Source organism: Scardinius erythrophthalmus, assembly GCF_964197995.2.
Source record: "Scardinius erythrophthalmus genome assembly, chromosome: 22".
NCBI lineage: Eukaryota > Metazoa > Chordata > Actinopteri > Cypriniformes > Leuciscidae > Scardinius > Scardinius erythrophthalmus.
Genome location: NC_138242.1, coordinates 23,406,370 through 23,425,025, shown reverse-complemented (window position 1 = coordinate 23,425,025; position 18,656 = coordinate 23,406,370). Strand labels below are relative to the sequence as shown.

General features: G+C 36.6%; 2 protein-coding genes across 3 annotated transcripts in view; both read left to right on the top strand.

Moving 5' to 3' along the window:
* Positions 1-1,080: 1,080 nt before the first annotated feature.
* plcxd2 (phosphatidylinositol-specific phospholipase C, X domain containing 2) lies at positions 1,081-10,836 on the top strand (the record flags this gene model as incomplete). The annotated part of the gene is made up of 4 exons (XM_081352651.1): positions 1,081-1,180; positions 4,302-4,768; positions 8,365-8,606; positions 10,683-10,836. 4 exons carry the CDS (start codon positions 1,081-1,083, stop codon positions 10,834-10,836), a joined length of 963 nt encoding a protein of 320 aa, XP_081208777.1.
* A 5,905-nt stretch (positions 10,837-16,741) lies between these two features.
* Positions 16,742-18,656, top strand: part of phldb2b (pleckstrin homology-like domain, family B, member 2b) — a 56,601-nt gene continuing 54,686 nt past the window's right edge. The window contains exon 1 of one of the 2 annotated variants that reach the window (XM_081352648.1): positions 16,742-17,049. In XM_081352648.1, the coding sequence (XP_081208774.1) occupies positions 17,026-17,049 (24 nt within the window). In that variant the 5' untranslated portion in view covers positions 16,742-17,025. The remainder of the gene's footprint in view (positions 17,050-18,656) is intronic. The other variant, XM_081352647.1, reaches the window with a different exon arrangement.

The following is an 18,656-nucleotide window of genomic DNA, read 5'->3' as shown; positions in this document are numbered from 1 at the left end:
AACACCCACAAATTTAGAAACGCCCACTTTTATTCCGAAGAGACCACATACTCCAATATTTTGAATTTGGACTGCAGTACCCACTTCAACTGCTAGCTCTCAATATTACATACTGCAACTTTAAACGGATAGTTCACCAAACTCAATTTGTTCCAAACCTATATGAATTTCTTCTGCTGAACACAGACGAAGATATTTTGAAAAATTTTGGTAACCAAATAGTTGTGGGGCACCATTGATTGACAACATTTACTATGGAAAAAAAGTAACAATATGGAAGTCAATGGTTCTCCCTTTGAAGTGCTGAAGGCTATTTATGTTTATCTCTTAATCATTTACTGTAACTTAATAATGTTATGTTCAACAGTGAAAGGAAAAAAATAGATTTGCTTCGGTCGACTTGGAGACGAATTGTCCATTGAGTGAATGCACTACACTCACGTCTTGTTGACTCCCGCATGGCGCAAATGTTACTTTCAGAAAGTGTCACTGAGCTAATCTTTTTTTAGTTAAGTGATTCAAAATATTCCAGTTACTTGAGGCCAAAACCACTATACCTCATGTGCTTTTAAGCATTTCATTTTCGTGGTAGTACAATAACAAGTCTCCAATTTCAGCTCTTCACTGCAACAAATGCTGAAATGGATCACACTCATTGGTGGGGTCAGTAAGTCAAAAGTGTCCATGCCCTTTAAACATTACAAGCTATATCCACTTGCAGTACTGGAGGTGAAGTGTCCCATCTGTTACCTGTCTAATGGGGAGAGAGAGGGCGGGGGTAATCAGCCCTGACCGAGACGTTTTAACGCCAGCAGGGAAGCAGGGATGAGGATAAGGATTGTAATTTCAGTTTAAGAAGATTAACTTAGTAGAACAGCTCGCTCTCCATCTGCAGTTTGCCTCACATATTGATGTTAGTATAATGAGTAAATCATTGTTATCTTGATTTAAATTGCGCGTTGATGCCGATTGAATGTAATGATTTCGCGAGGAGTAACGATGTTTGCTGGATTAGCTTGGCCTGGATCAGTGTTGATTTGGCTTCGTGCATGCTAGCGCTGAAACGCTTTACTAGAGGAAATGAAGACACGACCCAAAGGCAGCACCTCCAACGCCGACTGGATGGGCTCCCTATGCCCTGCCCTTACATCAATGCCCCTCAAGCACCTGGCGGTTCCTGGTGAGAGAACTTCTCTGACCTTTGACATTTCATTTAAATTAAATACTAAAATTAATTCAAAAGTGAAACAAGGTATTATATTCCATTAACTCTCTACTGCATGCATTTTGATGGCACATGATAAAAATGATTCCACATCATTTATTGGCTCATTTGGGAACATTTTATTGATTTATTGAAAAATGTTCCTCCCCAAACCCCCCCCCACCCCAAAATATTTTTTTTGTTGCCTAAGGGCAACGTTGTGCAACAATGGTAAAGAATCATAGAGAAAATGATCATTATACAATTCTCTGAGAGCAATATAAAAAAAAATGTCAAGAAATCATTTAAGTAAAAAGGGAAAAACACTTGAAACACATCAATATATTTGATTTGATACAGACATAGGTTTGTATCATGTAGTGCGTCATGTCATATGTACTTCATGTATCCTAATCATCCCCATACACTACTGTATATTGACAAAAGTATTGGGACGCCCCTCCAAATCATTGAATTCAGGTGTTCCAATCACATGGCCACAGTATAAAATCAAGAACCTAGGCATACAGACGCTTCAACAAACACTCTCAGGAGCTCAGTGAATTCAAGTGCGGTGATAGGTTGCCACCTGTGCAATTCGTGAAATTTCCTCACTACAAAATATTCCACGGTCAACTATTAGTGGTATTATAACAAAGTGGAAGCAATTGGGAACAACAGCAACTAGGCCACAGAGTGGGGTCAGTACATGCTGAGGCGCACAGAAGTCGCCAACTTTCTGCAGAGTCAATAGCTACAGACCTCCAAACTTTGTAGAGAGCTTCATGGAATGGGTTTCCATGGCTGAGCAGCTGGTTCCAAGCCTTACATTACCAAGTGCAATGCAAAGCGTGGGATGCAGTGGTGTAAAGCACGCCGCCACTTGACTCTGGAGTGACCAATCACGCTTCTCTGACTGGCAATCCAATGGATGAGTCTGGGTTTGGCGGTTGCCAGGAAAACGGTACTTGCCTGACTGCATTGTGCCAAGTGTAAAGTTTTGTAGAGGGGGGATTATGGTGTGGGGTTGTTTGGTGGAGGGGGGATTAAGGTGTGTGGTTGTTTTTCAGGGGTTGGGCTTTGCCCCTTAGGTCCAGTGAAAGGAACTCCTAATGCTTTAGCATACCAAGAAAATTTGGACAATTTCATGCTCCCAACTTTGTGGGAACAGTTTGTAGATGGCCCCTTTCTGTTCTAACATGACTCCGCACCAGACCTCAACCTGATAGAACACATTTGGGATGAATTAGGGCAGAGACTGCGAGCCATCTATCACTCTGTCTCCTCTCCACCAATAAGCTGGTGTGTGTGGTGGGCGTTCTGCCGCAATATGGCTGCCTTCACATCGTCCAGGTGGATGCTGCACATTGGTGTCACTTTGGTGACTTTGGGTGTTCCTGTGCACCCAGGAACCCGGCATCTTCTCTTCTTGTAACACATTATTTGCCTTGAAAAGTACCCCTATTCAGCACAACGTTGCCCTGAGGCAACAAAAAGAAAAACTGAATTTGTGAACATGCAAAATAAATAAAAAATTTCACAAAACCTGCCAAAAGGCTTCTCTACACCTTCATACACACACACATATTTTTTATGTACAGTTCATGTCAAAGCAAATAATCTTGCTTTCATCTCACACCATGTGCTCCTGTGACCATGTGTCAGAAAAGGACGCCCCGCCTTCAAATGGTGCTTGATAGTGCCAAACCTTATTGGACTGTTCTTTGATACTTTTTCAAACATTCTAATTGGTTGCAATCATTTAAAGAAGCCTATATAATAATTTAATAAACAATAATAATAGCCTAATAAACGCCTTATCACAGTATAACTTTATTTATTTAGTTAAAAGAGTGATTAAATGCAAGTTCCCAATCTGTGTTGTGTTTTGTTAAAGTTGATAATGTTCTATATATATATATATATATATATATATATATATATATATATATATATATATATATATATATATATATATATATATATAAGAGTTACATAATGTAGTTCTAAACAAATTCTACAGAATTAAACTGTGGCATTTACTGAAAAAAAAAAAAAGCAAGTTTCGATTGCTGGTGGTTAGTTCAAAACATGTCTGGGTTTTTTTCCGTCAACAGCAAGTCTGATACCCAAAACTCTATTAACAGTCTTCTATAAGCCTGAGAGTTTGACTGGAAAGCCAGAGAAGAGCAGAAGCAGGAGATGAAGTCATGACAAAAAAAAAGAGCAGAGTTTATTGAATAAACTTGTGTATGTTTCAATGCTCAGACTTCATCAGACCAGTACAAATCCAACAACTGTTATTATACCAAAGCACAAACAATGGAAAAATACTGTTCACAGCATCGTCCTTTGACGTAGAAAACCTTGAAATGGAGGTTAACTTATCTCTTACTCATGCAAACTTCATTTCCCCTTCTTGAACCACACGACCATAAGTTTAAAATAGCATTGCAAGAACAAGGAAGTAAAATAAGTAATATGGAATATTAAAACATGGATAATGAATAAAATAAAATGATGAATAAATAATTAAATTATGAATAATATAAATCGAATAATAATATGAATAAACGATTAAATGATAAATCAAATGACCACCAGATGAATGGTTGCTTACTTCATGCAACACACACACAGGTTGCTATTAAGAATGCTTAGATCCTTCACATTAATTGATCATTTTAATAAAATATATAATTTAATGTATACTTTTTATTTATTTCTATTCCCTTTCTTTTAATGTGCTTTATATATTATATAAATAACATATTAAATAATGAAATATAAAAAATAAAAAAAACACGATGTCACAATGACATCATAATCCTTTCAGGATGTAAATGTCTCCCTTTTTAGGGTTTCCTTAGAGGACGTCTTAATGGTCAGACCTGTTCCTGTTTTTTTTTTTTTTTTACAATCAGCAACTGATTATTGAAAGCTTGATTTTTGTAACTAAATCTTTCTAATAAACAACTTATAGTGTCATGACATAATGGCTAAATTAACTGCAGAACTGTCAAGCCTATTACTTTTTTTAAATGCATATTGAAATGTTCGAATTTGTATTGATTCTGCCTTTGTGTTCATCTTTTAGGGTCTCATGACTCCTTCAGCTTCTGGGTGGATGAGCACGCTCCAGTCGGCCCAGACCAGAAAGCATATGTGAAGCACCTAGCTGCGATATTCCGCTTTCTTGCCAAGAAGGTGATGAAGAAGTGGTCCATGACTCAGAACCTAACCTTCAGAGAACAGCTTGAGGGAGGAATACGCTATTTCGACCTGCGTGTGTCCACCAAACCAGGAGAACCAGGCCACGAGATATACTTTATACATGGGCTGTTTGGACACAAAGTACGTGATGGCCTTAATGACATTAACCATTTTCTGAACGTGCACAAGAAAGAGGTTGTTTTTTTAGACTTTAATCATCATTATGCAATGAGCGAGGAGCATCATCAATACCTAATCAAGATGTTGAAGGACGTGTTTGGTCACAAGCTCTGCAAGCTTGACGTGGTGGAGGAGATCACTCTAAACTATCTGTGGGAGAACAAGTACCAGGTGAGCTCATGTTGTACATATCTGATGATAATAATGAAGGCTTTACATAAAGTAAAAATCTTGATTTGACGAGAAGAAAAAGCAGCAAAATCTTGTAATCTGTTACTCAATAACAATAAATACTGATAATATCAGTGCACTAATAAGAATGTTGATGTTAAAGGTGCTCTAAGTGATGTTGGGTGACGTCACTTCTTGTTGACGTTCGAAGTATTGTCAAACAAAACAGAGGCTAGCTAGACCCTCCCTCCTCCTCATCCACGCACTAACCCCCCAAACTCCACCCCCAAATCATTCTTGTCGGTTATTGGCTGGAACAGTTTGTTATGTTTCGTGGTCCAGGCTGGGCCAGTTTGTTTTTCTTGCCGTTTGTGGAGCCTGGGCTGTCTACAGAGACCGCGTTTTTTTACAGTGTGTTCAGGGGACAGACAGCTAGCGGATGGTGAGGAGATGTTTGCCGTATGTGACAAAAAATGTTTTGGCCTAAAAAACGTGTGACATCGCTTAGAGCACCTTCAAGGATGTTGACTTTTTTTAACACTTTAAAAAAAAGATCAGATTAGGAAATCAGTCATTCTGAAACTCACCACAATTACTTGAAAAAACAAAAAAAAAGGAAAATAAAACGCCTTTCCTGTTACTGATAGAAATGATACCGATACTGCTTTACAGAAAATGCATGTCCTACATTACAATTTAGAGTGATCTGTTGTCAGAGGTAACTGTCTAAGTTATGCATTTCAGAAATGTACATAAACAAATCACAGTAAAAATTTATTCATTTAAACATTGTAATAATTTAAGGCAGTAATGACTACTTGTTTGTTAACAAATGATTATGACAGAGAAAATTGTAGCATTGGTACATGTTGATTCAGAGTTTGCGTCATCTGAAATCTTTGCAGGAGTTGTCGCCGTCTCTTCAAAGGTGTTATAAGTCTTCACAATAGTCATGCATCCATAAAGGCTATTCCAGAGCCAAATGTGAAAACGCTCTCCCTCCTTTAGTGGACTTAGATATTCTAGGAGCCAACAAAAGCCCAGAGTTTTGTGACCTTAAAGAGCGTGATGGATTGTAGGGCGATAGTAGATCAGTTAAATACACAGGAGCTAAACCATTTAGGGCCTTATAGGTCAGTAGCAATACTCTGTAATTGATACAGAACTTAATAGGTAACCAGTGTAGAGATGATAAGATTGGTGTTATGATCATTTTTTCTTTACCTAGTAAGAACTATAGCAGCTGCATTTTGGACTAATTGTAGGTTGTTTATTGAGGATGAAGAACAACCAACTAGTAATGCATTAGTAATCTAGTCTAGAGATCATGAATGCATGAACTAATGACTATGGAAACAAGAGGAAATTGTGTGGGTTTGCATTTTACTGTTATACTAAACTTGCAGTTCAGGCTGTTTTGACAGCAACTTGTGTGTGAACTAGAGCTGACGTGCCGACTCTTTGTGTGTCTGTGGTGTGCTGCACCAAAGGGTCAGCTATTCCTGCTGTGTTCTGACCCTAATCACTGTCGGATTAACGTCTCACTTCCACTCTGATGGAGGAGGACAGGTGTACAAATGGCAACAACTGGACACTCGCATCCCCTGCAAGCACTATGCTATTTGTGAACACATTCAGATTAGCAGATTCTCATGTTAGTCTTTGTGGACATAACTGATTCTGATTCTGCTGGTAGAAAAGGTGGTGAACCAAGATATTAAATATTCTGGCAGAGTTGCTGGTTACATATTCAAGTATGAATTCAAAATGTGAGTGGTGTTTGCCTGTGCAGAAGTAACAGTTCCATGAATGAAGGAATTGGTTCTCAACCAGGGGGCCTCAGCAAACCTAAAAACTTCTTCAAAATAACTTGAAATTAAATTGTTAAAAAACAAGCATTAGAATAAGCCAAAATCTTTTTAGAATAAGCCAAAATCTAAAAACCAAGATATTTCTTATTTTAATTCATCCTCTAATTTCATTTTTCGTCAAAGAACCCATATTCCCATGCACAGTCTTGAAAAGGGAGCATGTCTGTGTTCCTACCCCTGACCCCACCCCTAAACCTACCCGTAAGTTAACTGGGGTTTAGACAAATCGTAAAAAAAAAAAAAATCTTAAAAATGTGGGAACATAGGGTTGTGGGAACATAGGGCTGACCCCCTTGAGGGACATGGATATATAAGGAAGCCTTAAGCCTAAAGTATACTTCTGTTTGTAATTGTCACCATAGTGCGCTCGCCACACGATTTTTGTAACTGCGGTCGCAAATGCACACAGAATTTGGCTTAGGTCATTGTTTCACAATAGAAAATTAAACTAAAGAGACGGAACAACAACAACAAAATAGCAGAGACTGCAAACATAAGCGACACTCGCATTGACAAGCACTTGTGTGAGGTGGTTATGAGATAGACGAAACTTTAGTTTAAAAGAATTGAAAGACATTTGTATCGGTCATAACTTCTGGAGAAAAATAGTGCAGACGCTGAACAAAGATTAACCTTTCTAGAGCGCATGTGTCGACCGCCTTTGTTTGCACGCTATCAAATGGTGACTGCATCCAAAAATCACATACTCTCGAGTATGTACTTATTTCGAATTAGTAATTACTTCACGACAGCTAAAAAGTATGTTCTATGAATGTAATCCGGACGCTCTACATTCGCCATGCTGTCATTATCATGTGACCTACCAGCATCAGTTACGTCGTTTCACCTCTAATCATAAATCCTCTCCCGTGGCCTCATGGGATAGTAAAGTGTCCATTGTATACACACTTCAGAAAATCTTTTTTGCCTACTCTTTTATGAGTATGGTGAATTCGGACATACTTATTTTGTCACAAACTGTTTTTCGCCTACTATATAGTAGGGAAGTATGCGATTTCGGAGTATTTAGCTGTGTCTCATTTCGAAGGCTGCGTCCTCCGGAGGTTGCATTTCTCCGCCATAAACGTCATAGTCTCATTTAGGAAAATAAAATCTTAGGACTTCATGGGTATTTTTATAACGATTATCATTTTTCTTTTCTTTTTTATATTTTATTGGGTTGAAAATGCATAAAAAATGTTTTATAATCTTTACTCCTTATCCAGTAAATCACTCAAAACTGGAAAAATCATGGAGCCATCGGATATTGTTGTGGACAATAAAAAAGCTTAAGAAACACTTCATTTTGGATGTTGTGGATGGTTTCTATGATTGAGGAGGTTTTTTGAGTGTTTTACCAAGTGGTTTCTATGGTGTTTTGGGTGTTTACTAATTGGCCACTTGCTAGAACCCACCATCAAGTCTCTAACTCTGGTCCCTAGATAAGGCTTAAGTCCCTACTTCAATGTAAGTCTATGAGATTTTTTTGGTCCGTTGGTCGTACCTCTCCTTGATAATTCAGATAATTAATGACTGTTGTGGAAACTGCATGAGATATGCACCAAGGTTTAATACTTTAATACAGATTGTTCACTAAGCTCAAATATGAGCCATAGCAAGCCTTTTGGAAGCACCACTAATAATATTAGCATTATCATCATTAGAGCCCATCATGTTATTTTGACTACAGAATAATGGCTGACTCATTTGTGTTTGGTTTCACAGGTCCTAGTGTTCTACCATCATCCATCGGCTGAGGGCTGCCCTGTGATGTGGCCTGGTAGTAAAATCCCCGCTCCCTGGGCCAATACCACAGACGCTACCAAGCTCATCCAGTTCCTGGAGACCACGCTGGGAGAACGAGCCAAATACGGCAGCTTTCATGTATCCCAGGCCATTTTAACCCCACGTGTCAAGACCATTGCCAGGGGCCTGGTGCGGGGGCTAAGAAACTACCTGGTGGAGAGGTGAGTTTCTAGGTTGAGGAAACATTTTTAAGCTGAATTATTTAGGATGTGTTCACACTTTTAGTTTGGTTCTCTTGGTTCTTTTGGTCTGGACCAAAACAGAAAACAAGACATTTAGTCCGATTAGTGTTCACACTGTCATTTTTAAGACTGAACCTAAAGATACAAAAAACTTAACGAACATCTAAAACAATGCTGTGTTCTGGGATAAATGCACTCGTTGTATGTGTGTACGTATGATGGTATTTTGACCAGCTGAGATCTTGAGTTTATAAAATGTGTAAAGGAGTCAAAACAGTGCTAGGAATTCCTCCGTTGCGCACAAAAGAAAAGATCTGCAGCAAGGAAACAGCGTTTCTGATGCCTGTACCGAACTGTAATGGGCAACGTAGCTCCTATGACAAAAAAAAAACAGGTATGCTTCAGCATTTTGTCCTTTTTAGGGTCGCATCTTGTAACATCACGGTCTTTGGTCCGTGTCATGTTCATATTTAAATCGAACCGCACCAGTTTGTTTATTCAAATGAACCGAGCAATCGCACCAGGGTTCGTTTTAATCGAACCAAACATGCCAAGTGTGAATGAACACACCCTAAAATAACTAAATCAAATAAAACTTAATAAAACTATAAATTTCAAACATGTTTAAAAACAAAAACTAATAAAAATGACAAAAACACACAACAAAATTACTAAAACCTTAACTCGTTTTTTTTTTTACAAAAATTATAATTGTATATCTATATGATACACACACACACATATTGAAATAAACAATAAATGTTGGAATAATTTTTAAATGATCCACTAGGTGGCAGCCCCATATTTGGTAAGTGTCTGGAGGACCAGAGTGAGAAACCCTTCTGAGCACAAACTCAATCTGTCATCACAATGAGGGGGTCTGCTAAGGTCCCAGCCTACTTATTGGACCCTGGCTGAAGAGGGCCCCTCATAAAAAATTCCAAGGCCCCTTGAAATGCTGGCTTTTGATCAATGCATACCTAATATACAGTACATATAGTATTCAGACTACATTTTGTATACTATTTTGAACATAGCCTACATGAACTTAGGCTGTCTGATAGTGGCACATATACTGACCAACACAGAAGTATGGAGCCTCGTGCTGCGTCTTAGCGGAAATCCTAGTGAGACAGCCGACCCGGAGGAAGCTGTTTAAATCTGCCTGAGTGTGGATGTTGGATTGTTTATTATTCCAGGAAAAACACAGCCTGAGCTTCCCATTTCCTGGTTTTGTCCTGGCTGCTGCTGTAGATGGCTGTGGTGCTTGGGAAGTTTATTTCTAGTCTGAGCTGACCTGAAGCAGAACTAACTCTGTGATTGCTAAAACTACTTCAACTACTTCCCTGTAGACGAGTGCGGTTTTGTCATGTTGATTAAACATTGCATATAGTATTTATGCGAATACAACCTTGAAAGTGTGTTTTGAAAGAAGTCTCTAATGCTTACCAGGGCTGAATTTATTTGGTCAAAAATGCAGTAAAACGATAATTGCGAAATGTTTTTACAGTTTAAAATAACTTCTCTATTCGTAATATATTTTCTATTAATTTATGATGGCAAAGCTGAATTTTCAGCATAATTACTTCATTCTTTGGCTGCATGATCCTTCAGAAATCATTTAATATTCTGATTTGGTGCTCAAGAAACATTTTTGTTGAAAACAGTTGTGCTGCTTTGTGGAAACTGTAGAAAAAAATTCTAAATTAATTCTTTGATGAAGAAAGTTCAAAAGAACAGCATTTATTTGAAAGAGAAATATATTGTAATATTATAAATTTCATCACCTTTTATTAATTAAATGCATTCTTGCTGGATAAAAGTATTAATTTCTGTCAACAACAACAACAAAAAAATCTTCCTGACTCCAAACTTTTGAAAGGTAGTGTACATACTATTTTCAGTCTTTTATTAAAGAGATAAAGTGGAAAATGAGTGTAAATGCAGGCTTAATTTGTGCATGAGCACTATTGATCAGCATGTTATTAGAATATGCATTATTCAATGCATCCTACCCGTCTGTTCTTACATGCACTTCTGTTGTTTCTGTCACAGGAACCTTCCAACCATAATGACGTGGGTGGGGGCGCAAAAGCCAGGCATAGATGGGGTCAATATCATCACTTCAGACTTCGTAGAACTTGTGGACTTCGCAAGCACTGTCATTAGTTTAAATAACCTCCTCCTTCAAGATCAGTCAGGCACATGACATTTTCTTTGACCACCGCAAAAACTGGAGTTGTACTGACCACGAAGAACTGGGATCACATGGAGGTCACTGCATGCACCAAATAAGCTCTAAACTGGCCATTTTTTATATTTCATTCAACAGAGCTTTAAGTGTCATTAGTCTGATAATTTTACCGCAACATCACGTTCACATACTTTATGCACTGAAAAAAAATGTGTGTAATTATGATTCATATTTTAGAATGCATTTGAATGAATATTAAATGTTTATTCTGTCATATAGAAATATATGAAATCACAATATCAGGGCAAGAACAAGCATGCTCATTGAGTTTTTTATGATGCATCATGAAAAAGAAAGCATCCTGTGTTCTGTATGATCTCAGCACTTAGAGTGGTTTAACAGTGGAAGATGTGGACCATGGTCACGACAGGAACCACTTTTCTTTTACAGCTGGTGAAGAACAAAAATAAAGAGTTTTTGTATTTTCTGCTGCCTCAATTTTCTCAGAAATGTGGCACTATGAATACGGCTTTGATGAATAACAATTTAGAATTTAAAGGGGTCATATAATGGTATGCACTTTTACAAGTTGATTGTATTGATATGTGTGTTGCCAGTGCCTGTACACAACCATCATAAAATGATAAAAATCCATCCAGTGTTTTTTTTTTTTATCTCCTTATATGTTTTCCAATCTAAAATCAAGCCGTTCGACCTAGTGACGTCACACGGTCGGACGCCCCTCCCACGATTTCAAATCAGACCCGCCCTCGCTCGTGAGCGAGCTGTCAATCATCATAATCTGCGCGTCATTGTTGATACTGGAGCACTGTCTATGAGCAGAATGGCGTTTAAGTGATTGTGGTGTTCTGTTCTTGGGTGTAATAAGGAACACAGCAGTCATATTGATGTTCCTAAATCCGAACCGCTGAAGACGCAGTGGCTGAGTTTTGTTTCCGAAGGGAATATTCCCCACAATCAACGTCAACGCTTTCATGTTTGCGCGAATCATTTCACCAGACTGCTTTATAAACGAGGGTCAGTATAAAGCTGGTTTTGCTAGAAGCTGCTCCTGAAAAAGGATCGGTACCAACTTCGTGTTCCTGCTGCACCTCCAGAAGAACTGAAGTGACAGTGAGTGTAACGTTTTATTAACCTTTATATTAATATTATATTAATCTTTGCAAATAGCGAGCACGCTTCACGATGAATGCGGCTGTTCACACTCAGGGTACATTACGGCATGTTTTCTATGTACGACGTTATCAATATAATTCATAATCCCACGTTTATAATGAACGGTGTACGCACAGAACAGAGGGGCGAGGTGAGCAAAGCTCATTATCATTTAAAGACACATGCACTTAAATGGCGTGCTGAAAATAGAGCTGTGTTTGACCAGGTCAAATGAGTGTTTTCTTACAATACTAATGAGAATTTTTAATTAAAGTATATTACAAACTTTTAATTTAGACCCTAAAGAATCATATTAGCTTGTACAAAAATGGCATTATATGACCCCTTTAATTAATACATAATTGTTTTTTCTCATTAAAGTTGGTGTTTTTTATTAACCAATAAATTATTGTTGGTACAATCTTTTTTTAGATATATATAATTGCCTCGATATGCTCAGAAATGTGTCACTATAACAAATACTGCCATGATGGATAATAATTTTAATATATCATTGTTTTTTTCTCATTAAAGTTGTGGGGAAAATGGCATTTTTACCAATAAATAGATTCTGTAACTTCTTATTGGTACAAAAATGTAATTTATAATTTGCCTTGATTTTTCGCTGAAATTTGGCACTATAATAAATACTGACATGATGGATAATCATTTATAATTTAATTTCTCATTAAAGTTATGGGGTGGGGGTAAATAACATTTATTTAAAAGTAAATAACATTTATAATTTAAAAAAAAAATGTTTTCCCATTGTGACATTATAAATATAGAAATATATTTTTGATTTTAGTGTGAAATAAGCATGACGGGCTTTGTGAGATTGATCCAATTAGCCCTTTAAATGAAATGCTGAAAATCTTTTTTCTTCTTTATGAGAATTAGGTGTAATCATCTTTAGTTAATCTCACTTTATTTTTTTGCTCTTCAGTATTTAAAAAAACGGTTCCTATCAGAATTCACAGAAATGGTGTGACCGGCTCCACATAAAGGGCCCTGCAGAGCACAAGAGGAACCACACTTGCGCTTCCCTGTGACCATGTCCACATTCCAGTGGACTCTGGGATGGGAAGGACATCAGATAATGATCAGGACCATGTGAACGAGTCCACACAGAGCATTTGAATCCAATGAAGGAACAATTATGTGCTCAAAGCATGGAGGTATTTAGGAAGAGAGAAAGAAAGCGGAGACAGATCTAATCAGCGCAGCTGCTCTCGTTCTCTTTGGCTTTAAAATCAGTTTTTGTTCGCCGCCGTTATCGCAAAGGGAATGTTTCCCCTTGAGTTTTTCAGTTTGGATATTCATAAAATGCAGTCCAGTTTTGAATCAGAAGACATAAACATCAACAAGTGCAAATACTTATGCATTTACTTCTTTGTAATTTCATCACAAATTATATTATCAGCGTAATAATCATTAGAGTTCCACTCGATGTCTCTGAACTGAAATAACACATAAGTTTGCGTAACATCTGATGATCATGTTCTCCAGGATGATTTGAGATGTCCCAGAGCATTTTGAGCTTAGATGAAGCAAGAACATCTGACTGTCTGTACAAAGAAGTCACATGCTCAATTTCAATTTCCTAGAAATAGTGCAGAATACTCCATATTTCTTATTTATTTTACATCATACACCCTTGAAAACAAAAGTTCTTTATCTATGGTTCCATGAAGAACCTTTAACATCCATGGAAACGTTCCATTCCACAAAAGGTTCATACAGTGGGAAACGGTTCTTTAGATTATTAAAGTGGTCTTCAAATTAAGAAAAATGGTTCTTTTAAGAACTGTTCACTAAAAGGATCTTTGAGGAACCAAAAATGGTTCTTCTATGGCATCATGGTGCCCTTTTGGAAGCTTCATTTGTAAGAATTTCCAAAATTTAGATTTTGAATAAGTGAATTTTAGTGGTCAGACTTTTGGACTCTTCTATATCAATGATTTGTTGTGTAATTCCAAGCCTTAAAAAACCTTATGCCAAATATTTGAGAAGCTCAAGACAATGGTGACCTGGCCAAACTACATTTTCAAACTATGAGATTCTTTGTTCTTTCCATGAAAGTGTGCACCAGTGGTCTTTTTAAGACCTTGACAAACAAAATTCTTTCTCTCCATCCTTTGTTTCACACTCTGGGCTCTCCCTTTCTTCACTCCCTCTTTATTTCATTCCAGATCATGAAAGAATGTCAGGGGTTGTTTTTTTCATGTCAGCAGCAATGCAGTAACTTAAGTAAAGGGACACTAACTACAGTGTAATTACACGCCACTGTGGCCTTGTGGGTAACGACTGCTACGGTGGACAACATGCTGCAATGTTTTCTCTAACTCACTTAACGCTCGTAGCTTCTGCCTTTTTGTTTGAGGGTTCTCCTGGGCTCCATGGTGAAGGGAGGCTATATGGGCAACACTGGCCATCTGTGAACTGACCAAAGGTCATCCAGTTCTCCGTTCCCTCTGTTTGTCCAGCTCATTCGGGGACTGTAAAGAGTAATGATAGATTGTTTGATGGAGTTTTAGGAAAATATACATGCATAGAGCAGGTGATTCCAAGCACTTATTACTCTACCATTGCAGACAACCTTCATGTGGAGAGCTTGCTTATTTATTTAGTAAAAGGGTCTCATTTCTGAGATAAGAAAAGCGTGGATGAGTGCGCGCTGGAGCATCCGGTTTACCAAAGAATTCAGCCACACGTGACCGCTAATCACAAATTGGATGTAGGGTGTGAACGACGGTGGGTGAGAATGTATGACACACATTGTAGACTCTGTATGTTAATTAGAGTTAACATACTCAGTGGATATTTTGAGTTGACAGCTGTAATGTATTTTCACTACACGAAATATGGTTTATGAGGACGTGTGTATAATGACTTGGGTATTACCACGCAAACATGCAGGACACTTCCTGATATAACATAGAAAGTGTTTTGTTTTTTTTTAAATGCAGAAAAGTTGTCTGTGATGCACTGATAAAAATGATTTTGTGGTCAAGTAAATACTACAGAAAAAAAACAATGTAATTTACATGAAAAGTTAGTTCAGGCAAGAATAAAAAAACGAAGTAAATTCTATATTAGTACTCAATTCAAGCATGTAGAAATGCAAGTGTAAATATCAACGTTATAAAATTAAGTAAAATGACTAAATTTTTCTGGTACTGGTGTTCCCATAATGCAATGGACCTTGAATAATTAATGATTAATTAATCACTGATTTTCCAGTTGTATTTACACTGTTTTATTATTGCTTTTGATGTTAGGATTAGTAACTTGACATTTTGTGACATTTGGAGTTCATTTTCTACTCAAAATGACACATTCAAACACAAAAACGATCCATCAAATGTTACCGTCATTGTGTTATGTCTACCAAGTATTGAGGTCTCTGCATTCACATGGTACAATTTCTGATATGTACAGTGTCTCACTCAATATCTATTATATTTAGATATTTCGATATGAGATAATATTTAGATATTTCTAAATAAAGCATATACTTTAACAGTGTGGTTTAATTCAATGTTATATTGTTTGAGTGAAATATATATACTTAAACATTTAAGTACATGTTATATATATATATATATATATATATATATATATATATATATATATATACAGTACCAGTCAAAAGTTTGGAAACATTACTATTTTTAATGTTTTTGAAAGAAGTCTCTTATGCTCATCAAGCCTGCAGTTAAAAAAAAAAAAACAGTAATATTATGAAATATTATTACAATTTAAAATAATGGTTCTCTTTTTTAATATACTTTAAAATATAATTTATTTTTGTGATGCAAAGCTGAATTTTCATCAGCAAGTACTCCAGTCTTTGGTGTCTTATGATCCTTCAGAAATCATTCTAATATGCTGATTTATGATCAATGTTGGAAACAGTTGTGCTGCTTAATATTTTTTTTATAACCTGAGATACTTTTTTCAGGATTATTTGATGAATAAAAAGTTAAAAAGAACTGTATTTATTTAGAATAGAAATCTTTTGTAACAATATACACTACTGTTCAAAAGTTTGGGAACAATAACTATTTTTTTTTTAAAGAAATTAGTACTTTAATTCAACAAGGATGTGTTAAATTGTATTTTGAATAAATGCTGTTTTTATGAATAAATGCTGTTAACGTTTTACTCAATGAATCCTGAAAAAAGTATTCCAAAAAAAATATATTAAACAGCACAACTGTTTCCATCATTGATAATAACTGAGTATCAAATAATCATATTAGAATGATTTCTGAAGGATCATAAGACACCAAAGACTGGAGTACTTGCTGATGAAAATTCAGCTTTGCATCACAAAAATAAATTACATTTTAAAATATATTAAAAAAGAGAAACATTATTTTAAATTGTAATATTTCATAATATTAATGAAAAATAATGAGTTAAAGCAATGTAAAAAAGTAAACCACATATTCGTGTGTGTGTGTGTGTAGTAGTAGCCTACTGAATAATGGTCAGAGGGCTGGTGGGTTTGGGGTTCGTAGTGAGTGTTAACGACAACGTATTAATACATTAAACAGAAAACATGGAATCATATACATTTGTGTTAATAACATTCTTCAATAATTTCTGATTAATTTCAAACTGCTGCTTTTTTAAATGACAGATGTATGTTTTATCCCTTGTGTCAACAAACTGCACGCGCCGGGGGCTCCAATGCGCACGCGCACATCAGCGAACGGCTCAGTTCCAGCTGTTGCGCATTCCACAGCACAGCGGAGTCGCCGCTGGCCAAGAGCGACAGGACAGCGCCTTTCAGTCACCAAAGAGCCTCAAGACTTGTTTAATTCCTTTGGAAATTAATTATTTTGGTCTGATTGTTTCACTTGTTTTCATTTTTATCATCAACCGTAGGCAGAGAGTTGGAGTTTTCAAAGAAGAGGAAATATTGAATAGGCTTTTCTTTCTGTCATTTGGAAGCGCGCAGGATATTTGGCGAAGAGCGCTGCGCGCCTTCAGTAAGTGTCTTTGGAGTTGCCATTCAAGATGACAGACATCGTTTCGGCAATGGTGAGACTTTTTATCATTTACACAAATAAACCTTGAAGTAAAAGTCTGTTTACTCAAAATAAGCGCACACTGTCTCTGTCTATAATGAACATGGTGATTCTTTACTTAGGGACATTTACCTATAATATTGGAAGATTAAACTTAAGTCTATACATATCATACATGTGTGATGGATTGTTGTTATTACAGTGACGTCTAATGAAATTATCTGACTGGTTCGGTAATGACAAAAACTATCCAATAATAGAAATAATATTAAAGTCAAAAATATATAATATTGCTGAATCAACCTAAATAAAATAATTAATACCAACAAAATTATTTTTGCGTTAAATCAAGTAAAAACAGCTCAAGTTACCATTTTACAGTGTATTTTCATTTCATGAATGCAAGAAAAAAAAAATTCTCTCTGCTGTCCTGGCAGATGTGTTCACTTATGATCTATTTTATCACTTCCATTTCCACCATAAACCTTTTAAAAAAACTTTGTCTGAAAAATTGCATGGTGTGATGGTAATGACAGCAGTACTGTGACTCAGTCTTCTCTATAAATAAGTATACATCAAATGAGAAATATTATTTTCTTTTTTAGGTGTCCCTAACTGAATCACTCAGTACCTGTTTGGTGATGCATAATGGTTAAAGAAACTACTAAATATGACTGATAATGTTTATTTTGGCTGCAGTCTCTATTTAACTTTTTCTACTTGAGCCTTGGCACAATTTGGCATGTGTTTTGTCTGTTGAATTCATCATGGGCACTGAATCATGACTCTGAACTGAGAGATTGGCATCATATAAACATCAAACACCAGAGACAATGATAGCCCTCTTTAAACCAACCTGAAAGAAAACAGGTAAAAGAACTTTTAAAAAGAGGTGGGATTTCACTGTCTGACAAAAAAAGAAAAAAAAAAAAAGAATCAATCAAATTAAACTGAACAAACAGCTGAAGGTTTATAGTTGTTTTTATTGTTGCTTTTGTGCATTGTTTTGTTTGGTGACTTAAATGACCCATGCACTGTGCAAAAACAATAGCGTTAGAATCCTCAAACCAGATGTTACGGTTGTAAAAACACTGTCTATGACACTCAGCACACAATTGTCATGAGTTACATGCATAAGAGCAGCAATTATTTTGTGAGTCACTGCGAGAAAAGATTTAAACATGCAGACAGACGAGAGGGATGCAGATGCTATTAGTGAACCAGATGCTATGGTTGTGAAAACATTGGACCCGTCACTCAACACTTTTACAATTGGCTCAGGTGTGTTAACCTGTGATCCGGCTGACTTACAGAGCTCTCACTGGCGGAGAGGTGTGAAATCTTTGTTGAGTGTGGTTACAAAGACCGTAATTGCATGTGTTGATTGATAATTCTGTCAATCAGTTGTGACAAGAGAAAAACATCTGCATGAGATCTGCTTGCATTCAAAAACACCTCAGAGTCAGGTGAATCATGGACCATATTGGTTCCAAAGCAAGTTTTTCGCACAATGCCAATTGTTAAACTATCATTTCTACTGTGAAGAGAGTTTTAATAATCAAAAGAGCCTTTTGTACAGGGAAAATGTCTCATGGATGCAACAGGTTCTTTATGAAACCA